We start from the raw sequence: 21367 nt of genomic DNA on the forward strand, positions 1-21367 counted from the left end.
CTGTTCCTACGTCTGCTCCTGTCTTCTAATACATGCTGCTTATACACCAAAGAGACAGAGCTTTGGGTGAGCAAGTAATTCAGCAGAAGGTCTTCATTAATCTTCCAAGCAAAAGTGTTTCTTTCAAGGTTGTTCAGCCAGAGTGAAATTTATTTTTGTGTAGAGAACCAGAAGAAGGACTCCAATCACTGTCCTCTGCAAATAGGGCTTGGGGTAGGGGGCAGAATGTTTCTCACAGTTTTTTTTCAGTAAGATGGTAATTAATTTCTGTCTTCATATCTGTGCCTTAGAAGCTGTCACATAACTACAAAAATTCTGAGTCAGACAGAGAAAACCTGCTGCTTTGCTTACAACAGAGAGCCCCAAGTCAACTGCTAGCCATAAACCATCTTTTATTTACCCACGGAATCTCAAATGCTGGATACTTACCATTCTGTAGGACAGCGTACTGAGGCTAAAGGGAAAGGAAATATTCTGACATAGAGGTAAACCAAGAGCTGTTAGATATTTTAAAGGATTGTGATAAAACCTAAGTATGTCCTTCCTGAGACTGCTCAAAGTGGTGTAATTACAAGGACATTATCATCAGATCCTGTTGGTATAAAAGAATACATCTCAAGTGCTGATCGTTCTAATATATTTCAAGCATAGTCTCAGGTACTTAATAAAAATGAGAGAATAAACATCTGTTGAGACTGATTTATAGTCACAGGCAAACTGTGGCAATAATTCAGCCTCAAGTCTGTTCATCATGAGAGATTACAGCTGAAGTGCAGCCAGCCCTAACACCATAATTATTTTTATACATCAAGTCTTTGGGTTTGGTTAGGAGCTAGTGATTCTGTGTTGGGAGATGCTTACGGTAATGCAGATTGACATTGTGGTTCAAGCATTGCATTGACCAATAAATAGCTTAGAAGCACACTGCATAAAAAATAATTCATATTACAATACTGAGCTGGTCTGAAAAGGTAGCAGAATTCAGGATAGTAGGGGAAGACAGCATAGCATAAGCAGAATACTCATTTTGAAGAGTAACAGATGTGCAAATTAAATGTTGGACAAAGAAGACAGAAAGAAGCTCTGTCTTGAAATGTTTTAATTTGCTTGCAGGCGGCAACTTAATTCAGTTAGTACCATTTATTACGGAAGCCGTATTTGGGAAGGCAATTGTAGCCCATATGAATGACAGCAGGATGACATACACAAATGAGAATCCTGTGTTGGGCTGCACAGGGAATTCAAGAAGACAGAGAAAATGTCTGAAAAAGAGAAAGAAAAACAACAGCTGGGAAAGTTATGAAGCATATGTTGAAGAACGAGAGAAGCCTGACTGAAAAAAAAAAATCCATGGAAAGGGATTGGCAATCAAACACATTTTGAGAGGGGAGGGGTGACTGGATGGTGTTGGGATGAGAGCTGACCAAAGAGCTGTGAAGGACAGTGCCTGGGGGTGAGAAACACAGTTTCAGGAGCTCTCCTGCAGAATAACACAGGAAAATGTAGGGCAGACTGGAAAGTGGCTCTATGCCACCTTCCTCCTGTGGTGAAAAGAAACCAAATCCAATTCTCATGCTTTGTAAAGTGGAAAGAAGGACAGCTGATAAATATACAAACACATATACACAGCAAACACATATACATCCCCTGCTTTTCTTCCCAGACACTCAAGACTCGATTTTTGCATAAGGATTCATGTCCAGGTGTCAGAAAAGAGAAACTGTGCACAGTTGTGATAGCACTTGTCTCCAAAAGAATGACCCATAGTCCTATGTGGGGTGTATATGTCATCCTCAGAGATGGGATCTGCAAAAGAACACCATAACAGAGCTACATCCACAGAACAGCAGGAAGCCAAGCAATGTGACATCCCACATGATTGTTTGCCCTTTGAACTTTAGAAACTGCTGGAAACCATGAATGAATGCTCTTATAAATAGCAGCTTTTTGAGGTGAGGCTTTGTAGGAAGAAACCAGAACTTTTTTTTTTTTTTTTTTTTCAATATTTGATCACAGAACTCCTCTAATCAAGTTTTCTAAATATCTAATATTCCAATCAGTTCCTATCTTGCCAACCTAACTAGAAGCAGCCAAGGCAAATTCAGGCATTGCAGCAGGAACAGACTGAAAAAAGTCAGGGAAAGAAGAAAATGAATTCTCTGGCCAGCTATTTAATAAGCTACATGCACCAGAAGCATCAGAAATGAATGGAAATACTGATCTGGGATCCTTAAATACATTTGAAATTTTTAATTTTAATACTTCCGTGATATATTATTTCCTCAGGCCATGATTAATGTTAGACTCTTTCCTCTGAACTCTGAGCCCTGTATCAATTGCATTTTGCATTGGAATATTTGCTTTTTTCACTTTGGCAAGTGCTGAGCATCCTCCAATTCCAGCACCCTCAGAACAGCTCAAGTGATGCTTAGAAATGGTGCTGTCAGCAGAGCAGGTGATCCTACAGGAGTTACAGCAGGCAGCATGAATTTGGTCAGGATGTGAATGTTGTGGGTGGCTGCTCAATTCCATGAAATAGCTGAACAGCACACTGGAGTAAATTCTACTCTGCCACCACAGTCACCCTGCTTCGGGTGCTTCTTTACCATGGTGAGAGTGGAGGATGAGGGTACAAGGTTGGTCCTGTAGTTGTGCTGATGAGAGTGCCATGACCATGGGAAGATCTCAAGGATGTGGGAAATTAAGCAGTACAAGCACCCAGCTGCCACGCACACCTAGAAATTTAACCAAGCAGATAGGAGGACGGGGGAAAGGATGGGGGAGTAAAGTAATTCCAATCAATTAGATAAAAAATTGAATTGATAAAGATTTTGCCTCCTTTGTCATGGTTAAAACAATAAAAGAGTTGGAGCATCATAATTAATATGCCATGACTGCAGATTTGATTCCTAAAAATGAGAAAATGGAATAATTTCTTAAGAAAGAGGAAATTTTGGTCTTAAATTCTAATTACGCTCTCACAGTTTTTGTTTTTAATAAGTGCAGCAACCACAGAGGCAGCAAAAAGCAACTATCCCTTGTTCACAGACCATGATAATCTCAGCTCTGGAAACTTCCTGGAGGGTCCATTTGTTGCAGGGACAGAGGGCAAAGCAAGCCAGTTAGCCTCCTGCTGACACTATTTCCTCTGTAACTGCTTATGAAAGCTGTCCATGCTGAGCAAATTCAAGCTCGTAAAGATTCATTTTAAGGAGAAAGGTAATATGCAAATATCTTTTTCTTTGTAGAGAGATGATATCTCTTTTCCGCTTTGGCATTGCAGAGGTGCGGTGGATGGCACATATCTGTGCATGCATTAACACGTGTGGTGCCAGTTTTCTTTCACATGTGCAGTATAAATCACAGAACCATGTAAAGTTATGATGCTAGAGGTTCAATAACAACCTATCTGAAAAGGGTATATGGAGTATTTATGTGATGTCCTGTAATGCATCTTCAGGGACCAAAATTGAAGATTTGATTGAAAGTGTAAGCTAGTGACTGCTGTATCAACATACATAAGAAAAAATATAAAATAAAATATATAAATATATATAAATACTTGATATTCAGTGTAAAATTAGTATGGTCTCTATTCTAACCTTGCCAACCTGCTGTGTATGAAACCTCTTATTAGGGGCCTGTTCCTGGAAGGAGAACTTTTGGTCTGAACCCATAGTACTACTCTCAAGTGTACTTTAAACCATGCTTATTCTCACATACTGCACCAAGACCTGATGGTCTGAATTAATGAAGCAGGAAGACTTTTTTAACCTTTTTAAACCAATATGCTTTTCTTCATTGTGTTCCAGCTACAAGCTATCCCCACATCTTCCTCATTCTTTCCTACAGATAGTCCTGCCCTCCTTTCCACAGAGTTGCAATCTCAGCTTTTCTGGTTTTATAACATGTCAGTAGAGGAACTGGATTTCATAAATTCAGCTATGAATGAAGTAACATAGGTAAAAAAAAGGGGTAACAACACAATGGTGTGATAGAAACATTTGATCCCCTTGCCAGGGCTAAGTATTTCACTGTTTCCTTCCTCCTGGCTGTCTTTCACAGCAAATCTAAGAGATGCCAGTCACGTATTTTAGATATGCACAAATCAATCTACAGAATATGTGTGCTGCCTACACTGCTTCAGAGTGCTAGGCTACGTGTTAGCACACAGAATTGTTTTTGTGTGGGTATTTCTAACCAGGAGAATCTACACCTGAGTGTGATAACCCTATCTAAGTCATCTTCATCCTCTCCTGTTATCTTGGAGCTGTGATCCTCTAAGCTGTTCCCACTTTGCAAGGTTTCTCCATAAGTGTGAATTGCCTTGCTTTCCCAGGGTTGCTCCTACCTGTCTGCTGTAGAAGAAATGTGATTTATATTGAAAGAGAAAAGATCCTTCCTAATGAAAAAATCCTTCTTCCAAATGTACTGCAATATTCATTTGAAAACTAAGTAAAAAAGGAGGAGGAATGAACTCCAACCTAGGGAGAGATGGTGGGAAATCTTTGCATTTCTTAGGTTCTCATTTACATGTAAACCATTTCTAGCTGGCTCCTGCAATTTAAATTCACTTTTATTCCGATAAAGCCTTCAATTCTGTTTGAATAAAAGAGTTTTGCAAGTCTGGGGAAAATGGCAATTTGTGTATGCTGTGCTGCCAATGAGTGCCTTTTTTTTTTTCCCAGCATCTTATTGTTATTCTCTGCTAAAATCTATATGCACATTCACTTTCTTTCAGAGAATATTTTGTATGAATCATTTAAAAGTAATTCAGGATCATTTTGGGATTTACTTCAGAAAGAGGCTCAGCAGATGTAGTTTCCCTGCTAAAAGCAAGGAGACTTGTGAGAACCAGACCCACCTGCCATTACTGGTTTCGTCCTGGCTGACAGGTTTGTCTCTACTGGGATTTTCTCACCTCTTGATTTCTTAAATCAGGTATTCATGTGTAATTAGTACTGACTGGGCACAAAAGGATTTGAAGGTAAGAATGGACTACAAATGAAATTATATAAAGTGATACCATTGGGGAAGCAAAAAGTCTGGGCTGTATTACAGGAGCGCTGTCAGCAGGACAGCAGTAGTTACTCACCTTTGCCCATCTCAGCTGTCCTGTAACCTAAGTACTAGCACAAGAGACAAGTCTGAGCTAAGTCAACAAAGAATAGCACAAGAAGAAGTCTGGTAAATATGACAATGTCATACAGGTTGAAGATTTTAAGAGGTGGGATTAATTATTCCTATATATAATAGCTTACCTTAACAAGATGTGTAGTAAACAGTGGATATATAGAATAAAAGCAAAATTATCCCAAATCCTAAGCAGAATTAGATTTTCAAATATTAGAAAACATTTTGCAGTTACTTAGATACAGGTAACTGTGGCACTCTGTGGGCCCTTCATCAGCAATGACACTACTGATATGCTTTGCTTCAGACATTTGCTTAAATACCCTATATAATACCTTAAATACCTTAAGACTTTTTATTCTTCTCATGCAGAAATGAAAGCAGTGCATTTTCTTGGCCATTAAACACTGTTGCAAAATATTAATGAAAGCTAGGTCAGCCTAATGCTAGGGAAGGGAGTGATCAAGAGCTCTGCCAGGACAAGATGAAAAATCACAGAGAGCCTGAAACGTGTTTTTGTGGAGTGAAAATAACTACAACATAATTGGAATAATTTTGCAAAGACCTGATCGCTTGTAGTTATTCTTTGGTATTGCATAAGGCCTTCTTAATAATCTTTTGGTCAAGTCAAAATATTGTCTAGAATATAGAATATAGAATATAGAATATAGGATATGCACCACAATTACTTTTATGCAAATTAATTCTGCTGTTGTAATGAATGTGTCCTAGGGCTGTGCAGAGATCTATAAAATGGAGTGTCCCAACCTAATTTTCCTCTTTCAATATAGTCTAAACTGTGAGACAATAACATACAAGAAAAGGACAACCAGTGTAGTATTAAGAAACATGGCAATTTTGACAAATCATTCAACGATATAATGAAAAATCTCTGATGACATCTCCTGAAAAGCGGGCTTTGCAACTTTAAACAAAGTTAAAACTTGAAAGGTTAAAAAAAGAATTAAAGATTTTCTCTGTTTTTCTGTTTGTTTGTTTTTCTTCTTTTGTGGAAAGGAAAAGGTGTAAAAATTAGGTGTTTCTTTGTAAAAAAGTTGGTACAAATTACTGCATGTAAATGTTTTCCACAAACAAGAGGAAGTAAAAACAAGGAGTAATTTATTTGTTCAAGATTTATACATCTGCCTCTAATATCTAGTTTTTCTTCTGGAATTTTTCTCAAGGTCATGTAACTATGTTTGCTGTGACAATGTCTGCTGGTCCTTTTTCCATGTCTTTTTGGCTGCCTTTGGACCAAACAGGGCCCCCCTGCTGTCTTGCATCTTTATTTCAGTGCTTGTGTTTGGAGTAAAAGTCCTGGTTGCTCCAGCTTTCTGGTTCCAGAGCTGCTTCCTTCAAATACCAACATAGGGTCTGGCAGGATATCACTGTGCATTGAGTTCAAAAGCACTCATTTTTTTCCTGTTATGTCCTGAACTTAATTCTTACGTATGTTGCTTCATTAACAATTATTTATAATTTAATTAGTACTGCAGAGTAATGACTTCAATTAATCAATCACATTTCTTCAATACTTCTCTGTATTGACTATGTGAAAGTTCTTATTGGAGGTGTGAAAAAATTATTTTGAATTAATTTTTTTAGCTTCACAATAAAAAGATATACAAACAGAAATAGAAGAGTATAAATTGCATTGTCATTTTACAGTTTCCAGTTGGTTAGAAACTTCAAATGAAACCCTTTCCCCCAGAAAGAGAAAACCAGAAATAGCAGTTACCAGAAAGAAGAGATTAAATCTTCACACATATAAATGTACTCTATTGTTTAGAGGTCAGGGTAATTTAGGAAGCTGCTGATAATTTCTATAATAAGAAATTAATGAAACTTTTCTTTCAGAATCCCTAACATTGCAATTCATAAGAAGTTCTCTTTTCAGCTCAACTCACTGTAATACTTTATGAACCACTTCGATTATTTTTCACTGGAAATTCCTAAGAAAATTTGATGGTCTCCTGAAAATAATTAGATAACATTATTATTCCAAGGCAAGAACTATGCTGCACCTGCAGCACTCATCTGTACCCTACTAGGAATTGCTGGCATGTGCCATACATCCAATACAAGGCTCCACAATTCTATTTCTGCCGCCTTTGGGATCTCAACATAAGCAGTTACTACCCACTTTTGCTGTTAGCATTTTACATCAAGGTCTACCCCATTCCATTAAAAAAATCCTTCAAGCCGCTAGATCATAGAACTAGAAATCTTAGTTAAAAGGCAGAGTATATTTCAGAAATTTAAGGTTTCAAATCCAGATAATGAACTATAAGTAAAGCATTGATTAATTGCTTCAGATAGTTTGACAATTTTTTTTCTCTTTTTTCTTTTTTTTCAATAATGGAGAAATAATGTACTAAGCCTCTGCATTCACATGAATTGAAGTACTCAAAAATTATTAATACTGGTTTTAGAGTTTTAAAATAAGTTTAATTTCCCCTTTTGTGGTTACATAAAATCATACTTTAAAAATTTATTCTAGCTTATTTTGTCCACTGACCCTGCACAACAGGCATTTTGAAAACAACTGCAATCATGGCAGTTTCTAATTTTCAATTTGCAGCCTGAACTTTAAGATTTTTGTTCCATAATTGTTTCATCCACTTTGAGAAGGCCAGTCGCAGCACTGTTGTATTTCTAAATGAGCTGGGCCAGTGACATTAATTTGTTCAGGTTACTGCTTTGGAAAAATTTCAGGGGAGTCATGCTAGGCTCACATCTTTTCCCTTTGTCCTTCAATTCTCTCAGGAAACTGCAATTTGCAACTTGAAGTCGAAACAAACACCCCCAAATCCCCAACCCATTCAAAGGATTATTTTTTTCAAAGGAACCTTGCACATCCCAGTAATACTCACGTTCTCACTTTCACAGCATCAGGTGGTTGCAGCCATCTCAGGAACTCAAAATTTTTTATTTCCTCAAACACAACCAATTCTGCCTAGTAGTAAAATCCACAGAAAAAGATTTTTAGCTTTCATTGGGCATTAGGATTGCTCCACTGCTGCCATCCACACAAAAGTACCCTTCGTGAAAGTTTTGTAGCACCACACAGAACAATCCTGATTATATTTGGGTTCTGTATTCAGTAATTCCCCTTCAAAAAGAGCAATCACTGGAGATGTTACAGTGGTGGCCATTTATGCTGCCTACAAAATTACATTCCTAAGGTTTCTACTGCAACTTTGTATGGTTGAGACTGATGGTGTCATTCCATAATTTTCATTTTCTATCAGCTACTTATAAAATTCATACAGTTACCATATTTTTGGATTGACATTTTGGGGAGTCATGTTCATGGAATTCAGACTTCCCAGAGCAACTTCTGTCATTTGTTGTCCATGTAGGATTTTGGCTACCCAATGAACTCTGGGGCAAACGTGGTGAATGTGAGTCAAAAGATGTATCTTCTTTAAAATTTCACTGGTGACTCTTCATTGGATCACAAACTATTTTTTCTTGCTAAAGTTTCTGTAAAGTTTGCAGTCTTCTGCAGAAGTGGCTTATTTGCTCTTTCTGTGGAGAAAAAATAAATCTGCTTTTTAAGCGGGAATGTTTTTGCTATTCATTCCTTCACTTTCTTCAATGAAATTGCATGAAATATGATCCACTCAAAAGTAGCTAGAGTGAATATGCTCATTTTTCTTGAGCTTCATGGCACTGTATATCCTTTCCAGCATAACTGTGTAAAGTGGTTTCTTTGTGGCTGGCTGCACCATGATTCTGTATACTTTTATCAGTCTTTATTGCATAAATCTACACAGTTTCATTTTTTTCCTGGTCCTTCTCTTCTGTTCACTCAAATCATTATAACAAGTTTTCAACATTGTTTCTGCAGAGAAATGCAGTTAATTTTTTCTAGGTTTCTGTCTTATGAATCTTTATTGTATCTGTTTTGAGTTCCCCAATGATTATTTCTACATCAATAATATCAAGTTCTCCATCTTGTCAGCTATATCAAAGTTGCTTATTGTTCTACTGGGAAACCTCTATGATATATAATACTTGACACAATCTTTCATTTATTTATAAGAAATGATAAGAATATTTTCATGTCTGTCTTTTATGTGCCCTGAAGGGCTCCAACTAAAACAAATTATAAACCTTATTGTGATTGACATGAGTTTTTTACGTATTTCTAATATCTGATACTTTCACTGCCTGGATTTAAGTACAGGCATAAGCCAAGAATATGCTCTTTGCCTGATTTAGCAACCAGTTTTAGTGTTTGCATTTCTACTTTCTGCCACTTCTTCTCATGTCTTGGTAACTTCATACCCAATATACAGTAAATTCACGAATACAAGCCACACTGAGTATAAGCCGCATCGCCGGGTGTTGGCAAACATTTTGGTTTTTGTCCATAAATAAGCCGCACCTGAGTATAAGCCACTCTGTCGTTCGCAGCGAGGACCCGCGTGCAACAAAGTTGCCAAATAGTAACAGAACCGCGGCATGGCGGGGGGTTTACTGGCTCGGCTCGGGCCATGAGGGCTCGGGGCTGCCCACAGGGCTGGGTGGCCCAGCTCGGTGCTGCCGCTCGGCGGGGATGCTCGGGGCCAGCCGCCGCCACCGCTGGACTCGCTCACCCCGGCCCGGCGCTGCCCCGCGGTGGCAGGGGGGGCACAGAGCCCGCCAGCACCTGCAGCGGCGATGGGAGCCGGGGATGTAGCCTGCCTGCTCCTGCGGCGGCGGCACGCAGGGACAGGAGCCCCCCTGAGCCGCGGGGCCAAGCAGGAGAGAGCCCCTGCTTCCCCCGAGCCGTGGGGCCAGCAGGAGAGAACTGCCCCTGTTTCCCCCGAGCTGTGGGGCCAGCAGGAGGGAGCTGCCCTGCCTTCCCCACCCCCTGTGCTGCCTGCACAGAGCAGCTCCACCCGCCGCGCAACAGAGTAACAATTTGTAACAACCGCGTAAATGCCGGGTTTTACTGGCAGGAGCTCAACTTTGCAGTTTGCACTGACTTGGTTTGCACTCCCAGGGTTGAAAATGTCAGAAAATTATTCACATATTGGCCGCACCTGAATATTAGCCGCATTCCCGGTATGGGAGCAAAATTTTGGTCAAAACAGTGCGGCTTGTATTCGTGAAATTACTGTATCTCAAGAAATAAATTTTTCAGGGCTTTCTGGACTGAGTAACCTGGTGCTGTTTGAATACCCACAAATGATGACATGACTTTTGTAATTCTGAACACAGCACTCTCAAAATATGTGCATTTGTGATCAGTTATTTGATTTTAACTTTACTATTTGATCTATTCATCATTGAAGTCTGCTGTGACTGTTTGCAAACAAAGGGACAACTAGATAATTTTCTTGGAATTCTTCAACAAAAAATATGTAAATATACCTTTTGGTTAGCTAATAAAAGATCTTCCTGTGACCTATTTATTAATTTTTTTAAAAATACAGCTGAACTTTCATTTTGGAAATAAAAAGAGTCCTGATACTTAAGACAGAGAGTAGGATTTGCTAGTGGCAAAATTATGTTATCATAACGCCCAGTAGTAATATTCTTTTGGCAGACAGGTGAGGTAAATAGTAGTGTGACAAAAAAATAAATCAAAAGTCATGTAGGTTAGTAAGGATTAGCAAACATTGTGGAAAACTCTAGAATGACCTAGAAAAGCAGCATGGTTGAAGTCCAAGAAAATGTTGGCTTTTAATATGTGGCCACATCTGATGTGGAGATCCTTCACCCTTTCTTAACTCTGCACTTTCGTCTGGATTTTCAATTACTTTTAACCTTTTAAGAAAAGCATTGTGTTGTTATGGACAGCATAATTAGGAAGTGTACTTATTGTGCAGTGGTGGTCAGAAAAGCTAATTAAGTGTTAGGCTGCATTAAGAATGAGATGGAGAACAAATAGGAAAAGATAATTAACTCTTTTATGCATACTGATATTCCCAACTCACCTTGAATATGAAATTCACTTAAGACTATATTATTTCAAAAAGAAGGGGATGTAAAAAAATGTAACTGTCTGACCAAAGAAAAAGAAAAGGCAATGAAAGGAATTCATCATTGTTACGAACAAGAGAGGTGATTGCATCAGGAGAAAATAAAAAGTTCAGGGGTATTTCAGATGGAAAGATGCTGAAGATGTAGAGGAGATATAACTAGAGGGGACGTAGTAGAGGGAAACGGAATCAGTGGTGCCATTTGTACCTTCCAATAATAAAGAAGGGGAGCTGTATAATTATTTTCAGCCATTAAACAGTAGCTTCATAATGTTCAAAAGAAAATCCCTTCCCTTTCTGTAATGAAAAATTAACTTGTGAAATGCAATGGTGCAAGAAATTGAGCAAATAGCTTAGTGTGATGCAAGGATGGATTTCAGTGCCAAAAGGGAATAAGAAAAGGCTCTGCAATCACACAGAGTAAAATAAACAACAGAGGTCATCAATCCTAATGCTTCTAGCCATACCCATTCATGTACCAGCTATTCATTTTGTTCATTATTGCTACAGCTGTGCTCTGAGGAAACCACCACAGCATTGGTGAGATCACTGTAGGAGATTAAAAACTACCTCCTAAACAGGATCCTGCTCTGTGTGTTACTACATGTCATCTCCTAAATTCCTAACAGGGGAGGCCACTAACCTGAAGCCACTGAAGACTCCCTGGCTCTGCCCATGCTGCAATGAGCTCTTTGCCTGTCTTCCCCACGGTCTTTGCAGGGGATGCTGCCTTTGGGAATAGCCAGGCAAATCACAGCAGTGGCTCTGTCAAACTGATTTATTGATTGCACTTAGAGGTTATAGTATAGGGCGTTTAATAATTTCCACAATATCATAGCACACTGTCTGTGATTGTCCCTTATTCCTTCTTAACAGAGAAATGTACAGTGTGCAATCATGACACGGCCCTGAGTACTAAAAAGAGAAAATCCCCATGTGTATCTCAGAAATACTTAATTCCTAAAGGAATAAACCAAACCCACAACCAGAGGAATCTCAGAATTGCACCCGAGATTGAATTCTGGCCTTTTCTGTCAGCAGCAGGCTGCTGAGCAGAGCTGTACACTGCTCATGGGAGGCCAGCCGAGCCCTGCTGCATCCACAAGAACTCCTTAGGAGCAGTCAAAGAACTTGTGCTATGATGGGTTGCCATCAGCTGCCTGCTCTGTTTGGGATCAAGTTTCTGGAGAGCTCAGGGAGGGATTTTTTGAGCTCTTGGGAGTGTAACAATTCTGTGGGTTATCTTGGACTGATCCCCTGCTAAATGGGGACCTGTGGGCTGAGGCAAAGGGAAGAACAGATGTCAGCTTCCCTCCAGTGGAGGTTGGTTCTACCATGGGTCTGAAGATCCCCACTACCAAAGTGTCTCTCCCAAAATCCAGGGTCTGTGAAGGTCCCTGTTTGTCAGCCAGATTACATGTAAGAAAGGGTCCTTGCTCAGTCACATGAACATCAGGAACAAGTATTCATTTGGTGAGGGTGCCCAGAGTATGAATGAGTGCATGTGGGAGGAGGTTCATAGCACAGACTTGAATGCAGAGTGTGTAATTCGTGGGCTATTGGTTGCTATGGAGAAGTAGAAAGTGACAGCAAAAAAACCTCATCATACTTTTATGTACAAGAACCTCTAGCAGAAACATAACAAGGGAAAATTTTTATATCTTCAAGGAAGTCACCGAGAGGCAATTTTTGCATAATGAAAAAAAAATGGATGCAATTTTTTTCCTCAGGCTTGTACATTTCCTCTTCATTGGCTGTGACAGAAGCTTCCAGCTCATTCTAAGCAGGAATTCAAAGCCAGCCAGATATCTGTGTGTGAATGGCCTTCATTCAGTTATAAACTAAGCCATGCATTTCTAACATTAGAAACGTGAGCTACAGTCTTCAGGTCTTTGCATCCAACGCATTGCTGCACTAAGCACTTCTGAAGAAAAAAACAGTACACCTATCTATCTAGTCTGTTGTCCTGAATGTAAAGTTACTTGTGGATTTTATTTATAGAATGACACAGATGCTGTGGGAAAAAACTTGCTATCTTTTCGTTACAAAACAGGGGAGATGCTTGTTTGAAGCTGACATACTGGAACAACCAAAGATAGCTACACTGGATGCGACAGAAGAATTAATTTGGGGCTCTGACATTAACTTACTGCAACCCATGTTTTACACAGTAGGAGTTTCCTGTGCATGTATTCTGTTTTGACAGAGAAAGAAAAAAAGCTATGTAATTTAGCTTGGGCATGACAAAGAAGGGTTTGGTACCCTACAAAATAAGATAAATATCCTTATATTGTTGTGTAATAATTTGCCCAGTTTGTACGTCAGTGAATTATTCATACTTCTTGCAGCTAGCAAGTTTATATGGCTTTGAATTGTTCTATGAAGAAAATTTCCTACATCAGGCCAAAATATTCTTTGCGAGTATTTGTAGCTAATGCAACCCATTTCCTCTGTGATTTGCAGGCAAACCTTGCTAATTTCTGCACATATATGTGCAATTCAGACCTCAGACAAAGGGGACAAGCCCTTTTCAGTGCATGACTCAGCTGTGAGCTCCTCTGTTTGGCTTTTCATCTTCTCCAGTGCAGTATTAGTCAAGTGAGTCACCATGTTCATTTGTGACTCTATATTTTGAACTTACTCTTCCTGGTTATTCTTTAGCCCTGCATTGTGCATGGTTCATATGAGAGAACTTTCCTTACCCAAAGTGATAGGCTGTGAAGATCAGGTCTTGCAGCAGCTAGAGTGATTGCTGTTTCCCTCTAGTGCCAGAGAGGCAGGGTAGTTAATCAGGATCATGAGTTTGAATCTGGACATGAATCCTCAAGGACTGTGTGTTAAGAATTTCTGGTACTGATTTCAGTAGGGGTGAGGTTTAATTTTCTAGAATATGCATACTAAAAACACAGATGCTTTCCAAGAGTACAATAATGGAAGTTGGGAACACTCTTACCAATACTTCATGAGCAGGAAGGGGAATTTAATCTGATGAAATAAATGACTTTGTATGATTCATGAACACCTTTTCAAAGCCCACTGTTGACCGAATTCGTGGGGCTTTGTTTTATTCATATTTTATGAATAACATAGCTGTGTTTGGGAACAACTAAAAACGTGCCTGCCTGGGTTCTCCTTGTCCACCTGCATGAATCTGCTGTATTTTTCATGTCATGTCTCCCTTTCTAAGCTTTTCATAGAATCATGAAATCATTTAGGCTGAAAAAGTCCTTTAAGATCATCGAGTCAACTGTTAACTGAGCTCTGCCAAGTCCACCCCTAAACCATGCCCCTTAGTGCCACATCTACACATCTTCACATGTCTCCAGGGCAACCCTTTCAGTGAAAAAGCTTTTCTTAATATCCAATCTAAACCTCTCCTGGAACAAATTAAGGCCAATTTCTCTTGTCTTGTCACTTGTCACCCAAGACAGGAGACTGACCCTCACCTTATAATCATTTCACAATTACAAGCCGCACCATTTTGACTAAAATTTTGGTCCGAACCCAAAGTGCAGCTTATAATCAGGTGCGGCTTATATATGGACAAAGAACAAAAAGTTGCTGTTTTAGTTTGGAGGACAGGTGTCTGCTGAGAAAGGCAGGAGCTTCTCTTTGAAATGGAGAATGTAAACCCCCTCCCTCCAAATTATTATAATTTTGAAATCAAGGGGCTCTCAGGCAAAAATATGGGAATTAGGAATAACAGTTCTTTTCTAGGGAAATTAAAATAGAAATACAGTACTACAAAGAAACAAACTCCAAACCCTGACAAAGCCAGAGTACAACCTGACACCCTGTCAGGCAGGGTGTTGGTAGCAGTCCCATTAAATGGTGGCTGCATTCTCCTGCAGTGACAGATGTGATTCAGTTGAAGCAGTGCTCCTGTAGAAGGTGCAGTTTCCCTCCAGAGGTCCAGTGGTGATGTGGAGAAATCCGGTTTCCCTCTGGAGTACAGTGGAAAAAGAGGCTCCCTTAGTGTCCCAAAACCTCTGTTTTATCTTGGTAAGAAATGTTGGGCTCTTCCCCCTGGCTGGAGCAACTTCCAATGGGATGCAGTAATTTTATCAGTCCCACAGTGGGACTCAATGGGCCATTAGCAGAAAATGACTGGCTGGAGGAAGGCTGGGTTGTGAAAAGATAAAGAACAATGCCCTGCCTGGTTTCAATGGATGGCCCATTAGCAGAATATCTCCTGTGGAGATAAGGATCACTGCCCCCACCCTCAACAGATGGTGATTGAATAGATACCTTTTATCACACTCGGTATTGTAACGTGCGGCTTATAATCAGGTGCTTCTTATAATCGTGAAATTACTGTAGCTGTAGACAGTGGTAAGATCTCCTCTGAGCCTTCTTTTCTCCAGGCTAAACACCTTCAGCTCCCTTAGCCACTCCTCACAAGACTTGCTGTCCAGACATTTTGACTGTGCTATTACCCTTCTGTAGACCTGCTCCACACCTCAGTGTCCTTCTTGTAGTGAGGGACTCAAAACTAAACACGGGATTTGACATGCAACAGTTTCTTGAACTTGGATTAATATTTTGGGGCAACCTGAACATGTGTTTCTGGCCCTTCTTTCTGCTTCCTCTTTTGTGTTTTACTCCCAGTGGGAGTCTTCCTTGCAGGTCAGTGCCAGCTCACCCCACTTTGAAGCTAGATATGCACATTTGCTCTCTTGGTGATTTTTTTTGTGTATGGAAGGAAAAAAGTGAGATGTGGTATCTCACTTGATTTGTATCTATGCATGTTTGCAGATTGCCAAGTATTACAGAGCTTTGGCCACCTTTTTAGTGTTAGAGGAGAGAGGCTCTTACTGCATAGTAACTTAGGGATGTTAAGCTGAACTATCTGCAACTGCCAAGATAGTGGCACTGGTCCAAAGTTTTTTAGTCTGCTGTCTTGTGGGACAGTCAGGATTTGCAGCGACAGTTTGTTTTTGCTTACTACCAGACAATCTTAATGGCTTCAGCTGCCAGTACTTCTTTACATCCGTACTTTTTTGACTAATCCAATTAATTTCACTAGCATGCCTAAAACAGAGCCTGAGCCTAGCTATTTAGAAAGAGTAATGTCAAAAGCCTTTACTGATGCTGTCTTCTCCATAATGTATCACTTTCTTTCAGTATGTCTTAGTTGACCCCTTATTTTCTAACAGTTCCTCAGCTTTGTTATCCACTGATCTCTTCAAAATGACTGGTGGCAGATACATGCAAATGGATAATTTAATTTCCTTGTAATTTATCCCCTTTAATTGTTCCCATTGCACCCTGGTACTCCACTGAGCCTTCTGGCTCTCTCACAGCCTGCTTACACCTCTTATAATTAAGTAATTTCTTATTTATTTCATGTTATGCCTTTGGCTAATCTCCCCACCAAATCCCTCAGCTAAACCATCTTCATTTTTTGTGTTAGATTGTTGTTTCTTACCACTAGCTTATGTTGGGCTAACTTCCCGTTTTCCAAAGGGTATTTGAGGAGCCTCTTCTGTGGTACCTTTCCATTCAGCCAAGGCAGATAAGCACACTCTCTCCTTCCTCCTTTTTCTCTGTCTGGGGCTTGTGCAAATCTTTTGTAACTCATTAATTAGTGGCTCACTTCAGTAGGCTCCATGCTGAATCCTTACAGGACCTTACACATTTCCCTTTGAGTAGTTGTAATTTATTTCACTTTTTTTTCTGTGTGAGAGGGTTAAACTTGGAGGAGGGGAAGGAAACATTAAACAAAGGAACAAAAAAGATGGACTAATAAAAAGTGGTTCTGTGTTCATGAATAGAAAATTACTTGGATGCAAATCAGTCACACAGCTGAATGATTTGTCTCAAAGCCCCAAGACCAGAGAGCAGAGGGCTTCAGCCTCAAGTGGCACTCTGTCTGATTTCTCTGCATGCATGGAACAGTGTGTCTGCAAACAACCCACCTGGAGAACTTGTGTGCTGCTTTCATGTCTCCCTGTAGTCATCAGGAAAACATCTTTGTGTTCACTCTGAGTTATTTCCTACACCATGTCTTCAAATTGCAAATACATAGAGAGAGGAGGGAAGTAGGCAGGGACAGCCAGATTAGTTGTAAACTAAGAAAATTGAGTGCCATGTTTCCCAAGCAAAAAAAATCTACTGAAAGTACAGGAAAGTACAGGTGATTAATTGTTTGATAAATTTGCAATTTATGTAAACACTCAAACTAAGATTGGAATTCCTCAGCACAAAGTCTGAGGGGAAGATTTTGCACTGAAATATTTCCATTGCCATTTAGAGTTTGAGTGGATTACAGATGTCTTGCATCCACCATTTCCTGATAGCCCCACTGGAATCATCACATAGACTTTAAAATCATCAGTACTAGCAGGATCATGAATATAAGTTTGAATGTACTCTTAAGAAAACTTCTTCCCACAAATGAAGGATGAAACCTTTTTTTGTCACAATATGGCCACGTTTTCACCATGTTGTTAATAAAAACCATTCAGTTCATTCTAAGTTTTGCAGCTGGGGGACTGAGGTCATGATTATTCCATCTTCCCCAATGTAGACAGTCAATTATATAATTTTGAATTGATGCCAACAAGAGTGAAAAGAAATTGGCATGTATGTGAGGACGCTTTTGGAACCACTGCACATGTCTGGGAGTTTCCATGGGGCAGTTCTTGTGAAGGCTGATCACCCTGAAGAACGATGCTGGGGTAGTGTAGGATATATTACGTAGATATGGTCCAGGGGTGTATTTGGGTTTTTTTCGTCATTGAAAGTGTGGTCATCTGATGCTGCTGCTTGAAAGTCATCACCCATTTCAGCTAAGTAACAGGTAGTATGGCAGTTTTTCAAAATAAATTTAGACTAAAAACATACATGCCAATTGCCAATCCAATCAATGCCTTCACCTGAAGTTGCTAAGGAAATACTGCTTCATTTTAGCTGTTCAGCAGAGCATCCCCATAGGATTTGAAAAGGTCAAGGTTATCCTGTAACTGTAAAAGAGGGAGGGGTGACTTGGTATGCAGGCAAAACAAAATTAGGATCAATTTATTTGCCCCAGCAATTGCACTTCAGAGAAGCTTCTAACTTTTGCAGAAAGGCAGAGTGCAGAATCAGCTTTTTCAAGAGATCAAGTCTTAGAGAAAGAACGTACATTTCCACTCAAAACCTGCTAAGAGAAAAGAGAAAAATCAAAGAACACATCACTATTTATTTTAAATAGAAATTTACCATGTGTTGATGCCATTCAGGGATAGAAGTCGATGGCAAAGAAATTAGTTTTGACTGCACATGCGTTTTTTCTCTCAGGCAGAATCTGAAACAATACTCTAGAAGGCTTGGGAGGATTTGTTTTAAATTAATGAAAACAGCAGAAAAGAACTAAATTAAAATCTCCATGGGAGAACATAGTATGAACCTTCTCTGTAAAGGACCTCAGGCCTCATGAAAACTTGAAAATCATGCTGAGGTGAAGCAGATTGCACTAGTAGTATAATACAATTTCATTTTACACAAGGTTAAGCTGCACTTTGTGAAGCTTTCCTTGCTTGTTGCTCTCTAATAAAATGTATGGTAAATCATCTAAATGAGGACAGATGAGGAGAGCACCTAATTCAGCTTACTTGGATATAAGTATGGACTAGGAATTAAAGTGTCCAAATCTCACTTTTGTAGAATGGAAGTAGTGAGAAAAAGGAAGTGGTGAGTGTCCCAGGCTTCCAAGTGCAGACTTCCACATTAAAGGAAACATTTAAACATTTTCTTCTCTTTTACTTGTCATATGTTTCAGGCCCTCCCAGGTTTTTAATTATTCTCCTAGAACCAAGGGAAGCCTTGTGGCCAGCCTATTGTAGGTGATAATTAATAAAGAATTCTCATTTTGAGTGGGTGTAGCCATTTTCCATGTTGCATTTGGTTTGGAAAAATAAGACAACTGTCAAACTTTATTGTGTAAAGCTTTGGATCATTCTCTACACTCAAGCAGGAAGGCACAAAACCTAGTTGTAATGATGTCTTTTATATTAATATTGTACTGATTTATTTCATTTTCTGAAAATAAGGGAAAGAAAAAACTAGTAAAAAGAAGGGAAACAAACTGGTGAAGTACATCCAAACGAGCAAGGATTTAAATTGATAGCTTGAATTTGTTTCATTTCATCACAGACAAATACCTTCCCAATGCAGCCTAGCTAAAATCTATTGTAAGGACTGCTAATAAAATTGAGGAGATCTTATTCAGTGATTATTTTATCCATCAGTGAGCAGGATTTATCACACCAAGCAGTTTTGGAGCAGGAGCTCTTCAAAGACATCTCTGAAATAATTCTTTTTCAGGATAATTCTACCAGAATTACAGGGATTTCCCCATCCCTCACTCATGCCTCACCCACAGCAAAACTGAGTATCTGAGGTTCGAAGATAACTGCAGCCATTGATTTTTATTTTCTTTTTTCTGCTTTTGCATCAGGAACTCCTTCATAGATATCCTTCGGGCTATTCTACTTTCCTTGGAAGTTCTCATTGAAGATCAGGAGCTTCAGATAAATGGCTTCATTCTAATTATAGACTGGAGCAACTTCTCCTTCAAGCAAGCCTCCAAGCTTACACCCTCTATCCTCAAACTGGCCATTGAAGGGTTACAGGTAGGTGGAGGATAACACGTTTACCTGCAACTTTTATTGCTGCAGACAGTGAGTTTTGCTTCATCAGGCACTGGGCAAAGTGAAGGGAGGAGAAGATAATCCAGAATGCTTTAATGTTCCATCCACTTGCAGCATAGATCAATTTTCAGACATCTCATTTCATCTGTCTTTCGCTTTTATTTCAGCTGCAAATCAATGTAGCCAGGACGTGCGTTACTTACCACAGCATTAAGGAGGGTTAGAGATTTGAGGTTTAATCCTTCAGAGAATTCGTGGGGATTAGAATCCAGCAGTGTCTGCCTTCTGGAGTGTGCAGTCCACGTGCAAGCACATGTGTATGCAGAGGGAGGGTAAGAGGAGATGAGAGCAGTTCCCTCAGCAGATGGAAGTGTGCTGTTGTGTGTATGCTCAAAGCAGGGGTGACTTCAATCTTACACCAGTTTGCTTAAGGACCACATGTTTTCATATTTAGAAGGAGAGATAAGTAATTACTTTTTTCTTGCTTAGTACTTACCAGATATCCTTTTATCTTAAACACTTCAAGATAAAATTCTCTCTGGTGTATGCATTTTTATTTTACTTACATACCAGAAGAAACAATTTGTTCAACTAATTTTTTGACTAGCAAATTATCTGCAAGTAGATCATGATTGTGTCTGCTTTGTTTCGTTATTCAAAAATGAGGTAGGAAAATCTGCCAGCAGTTTTAAGCCTGTGTTCCCCTTTGTGAGGAATTTTAATCTATTCTAACAAATTACAAAGTCAAGCTGTGCAATTAGTCCTTAGGACAATATCTTATCTTCTCCTGCAGATACTATCACTTCATACAGAATAACATTTTGTGATTCAAAAAATCCTTGTAGTCAGAAAGAAGATAAAACCAAGTGACATTCATATGTAAATCAAATTCTAGCAAGGCATCCCTGTGCCTGTCCAAATTTTGGTTTTCCTTCTATTCTAAGAGGCCAGTCCAGCCTTCATCCATCTGATTTCTGGCCATGGCACTGCCAGGTCATGTGCCTCCAGTTTATTTGTTGGCAACAGTACTGAAAGTACTGAAGCCTATGAGTACCAAAGTTGATCTCATAATTCTGTCATTAACCTGACATCCTGTGCTGTGCAATTTAAGCAGGCTGCATTTCTTGAGTATGCATGTGCGTTTCGTTTCTTATTTAAAGTCAAGTTTCTGTTGTCTTCTCCAGGATCAGTAAAAATATGGCCCTCTCTGAAAGTACAAATTAGGATAATGTGTTCTAAACTTAGTTAACCATTTGTTTAGTGAGTAGTAGGAGTGGTAGTTGTGAATGCTGCATTCCTTTTTCCTAGTTTTAGAAACAAGTCATTCATACTTATAAAGCACATATTTAGCATACAATGATGGTGGGGGCTTTTTAGTTTGGGGGGTATCTTTGGCTCTCCCCACTGCTGTTGAAGTACCTTCATTGAGACTTTGTTTTATTATTATTTTAAAAGAACTAATGCCATCCTAATGTAAAATTCATGTGAAATGTAGTTAAAATGCAGACGAGACTTACATACTTTAGAAAAAGAACCACTGCATTGGAGGTCACTGAAAGTAAAACAGTCAGGTTCTGCTCCCATGAGAAGATGATGTCCAGGAAAAAAAGCAGATTGTTTCAGTTC

The 21367-nt window shown here is 39.3% G+C and overlaps 1 protein-coding gene across 1 annotated transcript in view; it reads left to right on the forward strand.

Moving 5' to 3' along the window:
- The window catches only part of CLVS1 (clavesin 1), a 102953-nt gene that overhangs the window by 15916 nt on the left and 65670 nt on the right, over positions 1-21367 (forward strand). Inside the window, exon 3 of the mRNA XM_033059180.2 lies at positions 19549-19723. Within this exon, the coding sequence (XP_032915071.1) occupies positions 19549-19723 (175 nt within the window). The remainder of the gene's footprint in view (positions 1-19548; positions 19724-21367) is intronic.

This window comes from Catharus ustulatus, chromosome 1 (assembly GCF_009819885.2).
Source record: "Catharus ustulatus isolate bCatUst1 chromosome 1, bCatUst1.pri.v2, whole genome shotgun sequence".
Classification (NCBI taxonomy): Eukaryota; Metazoa; Chordata; class Aves; order Passeriformes; family Turdidae; genus Catharus; species Catharus ustulatus.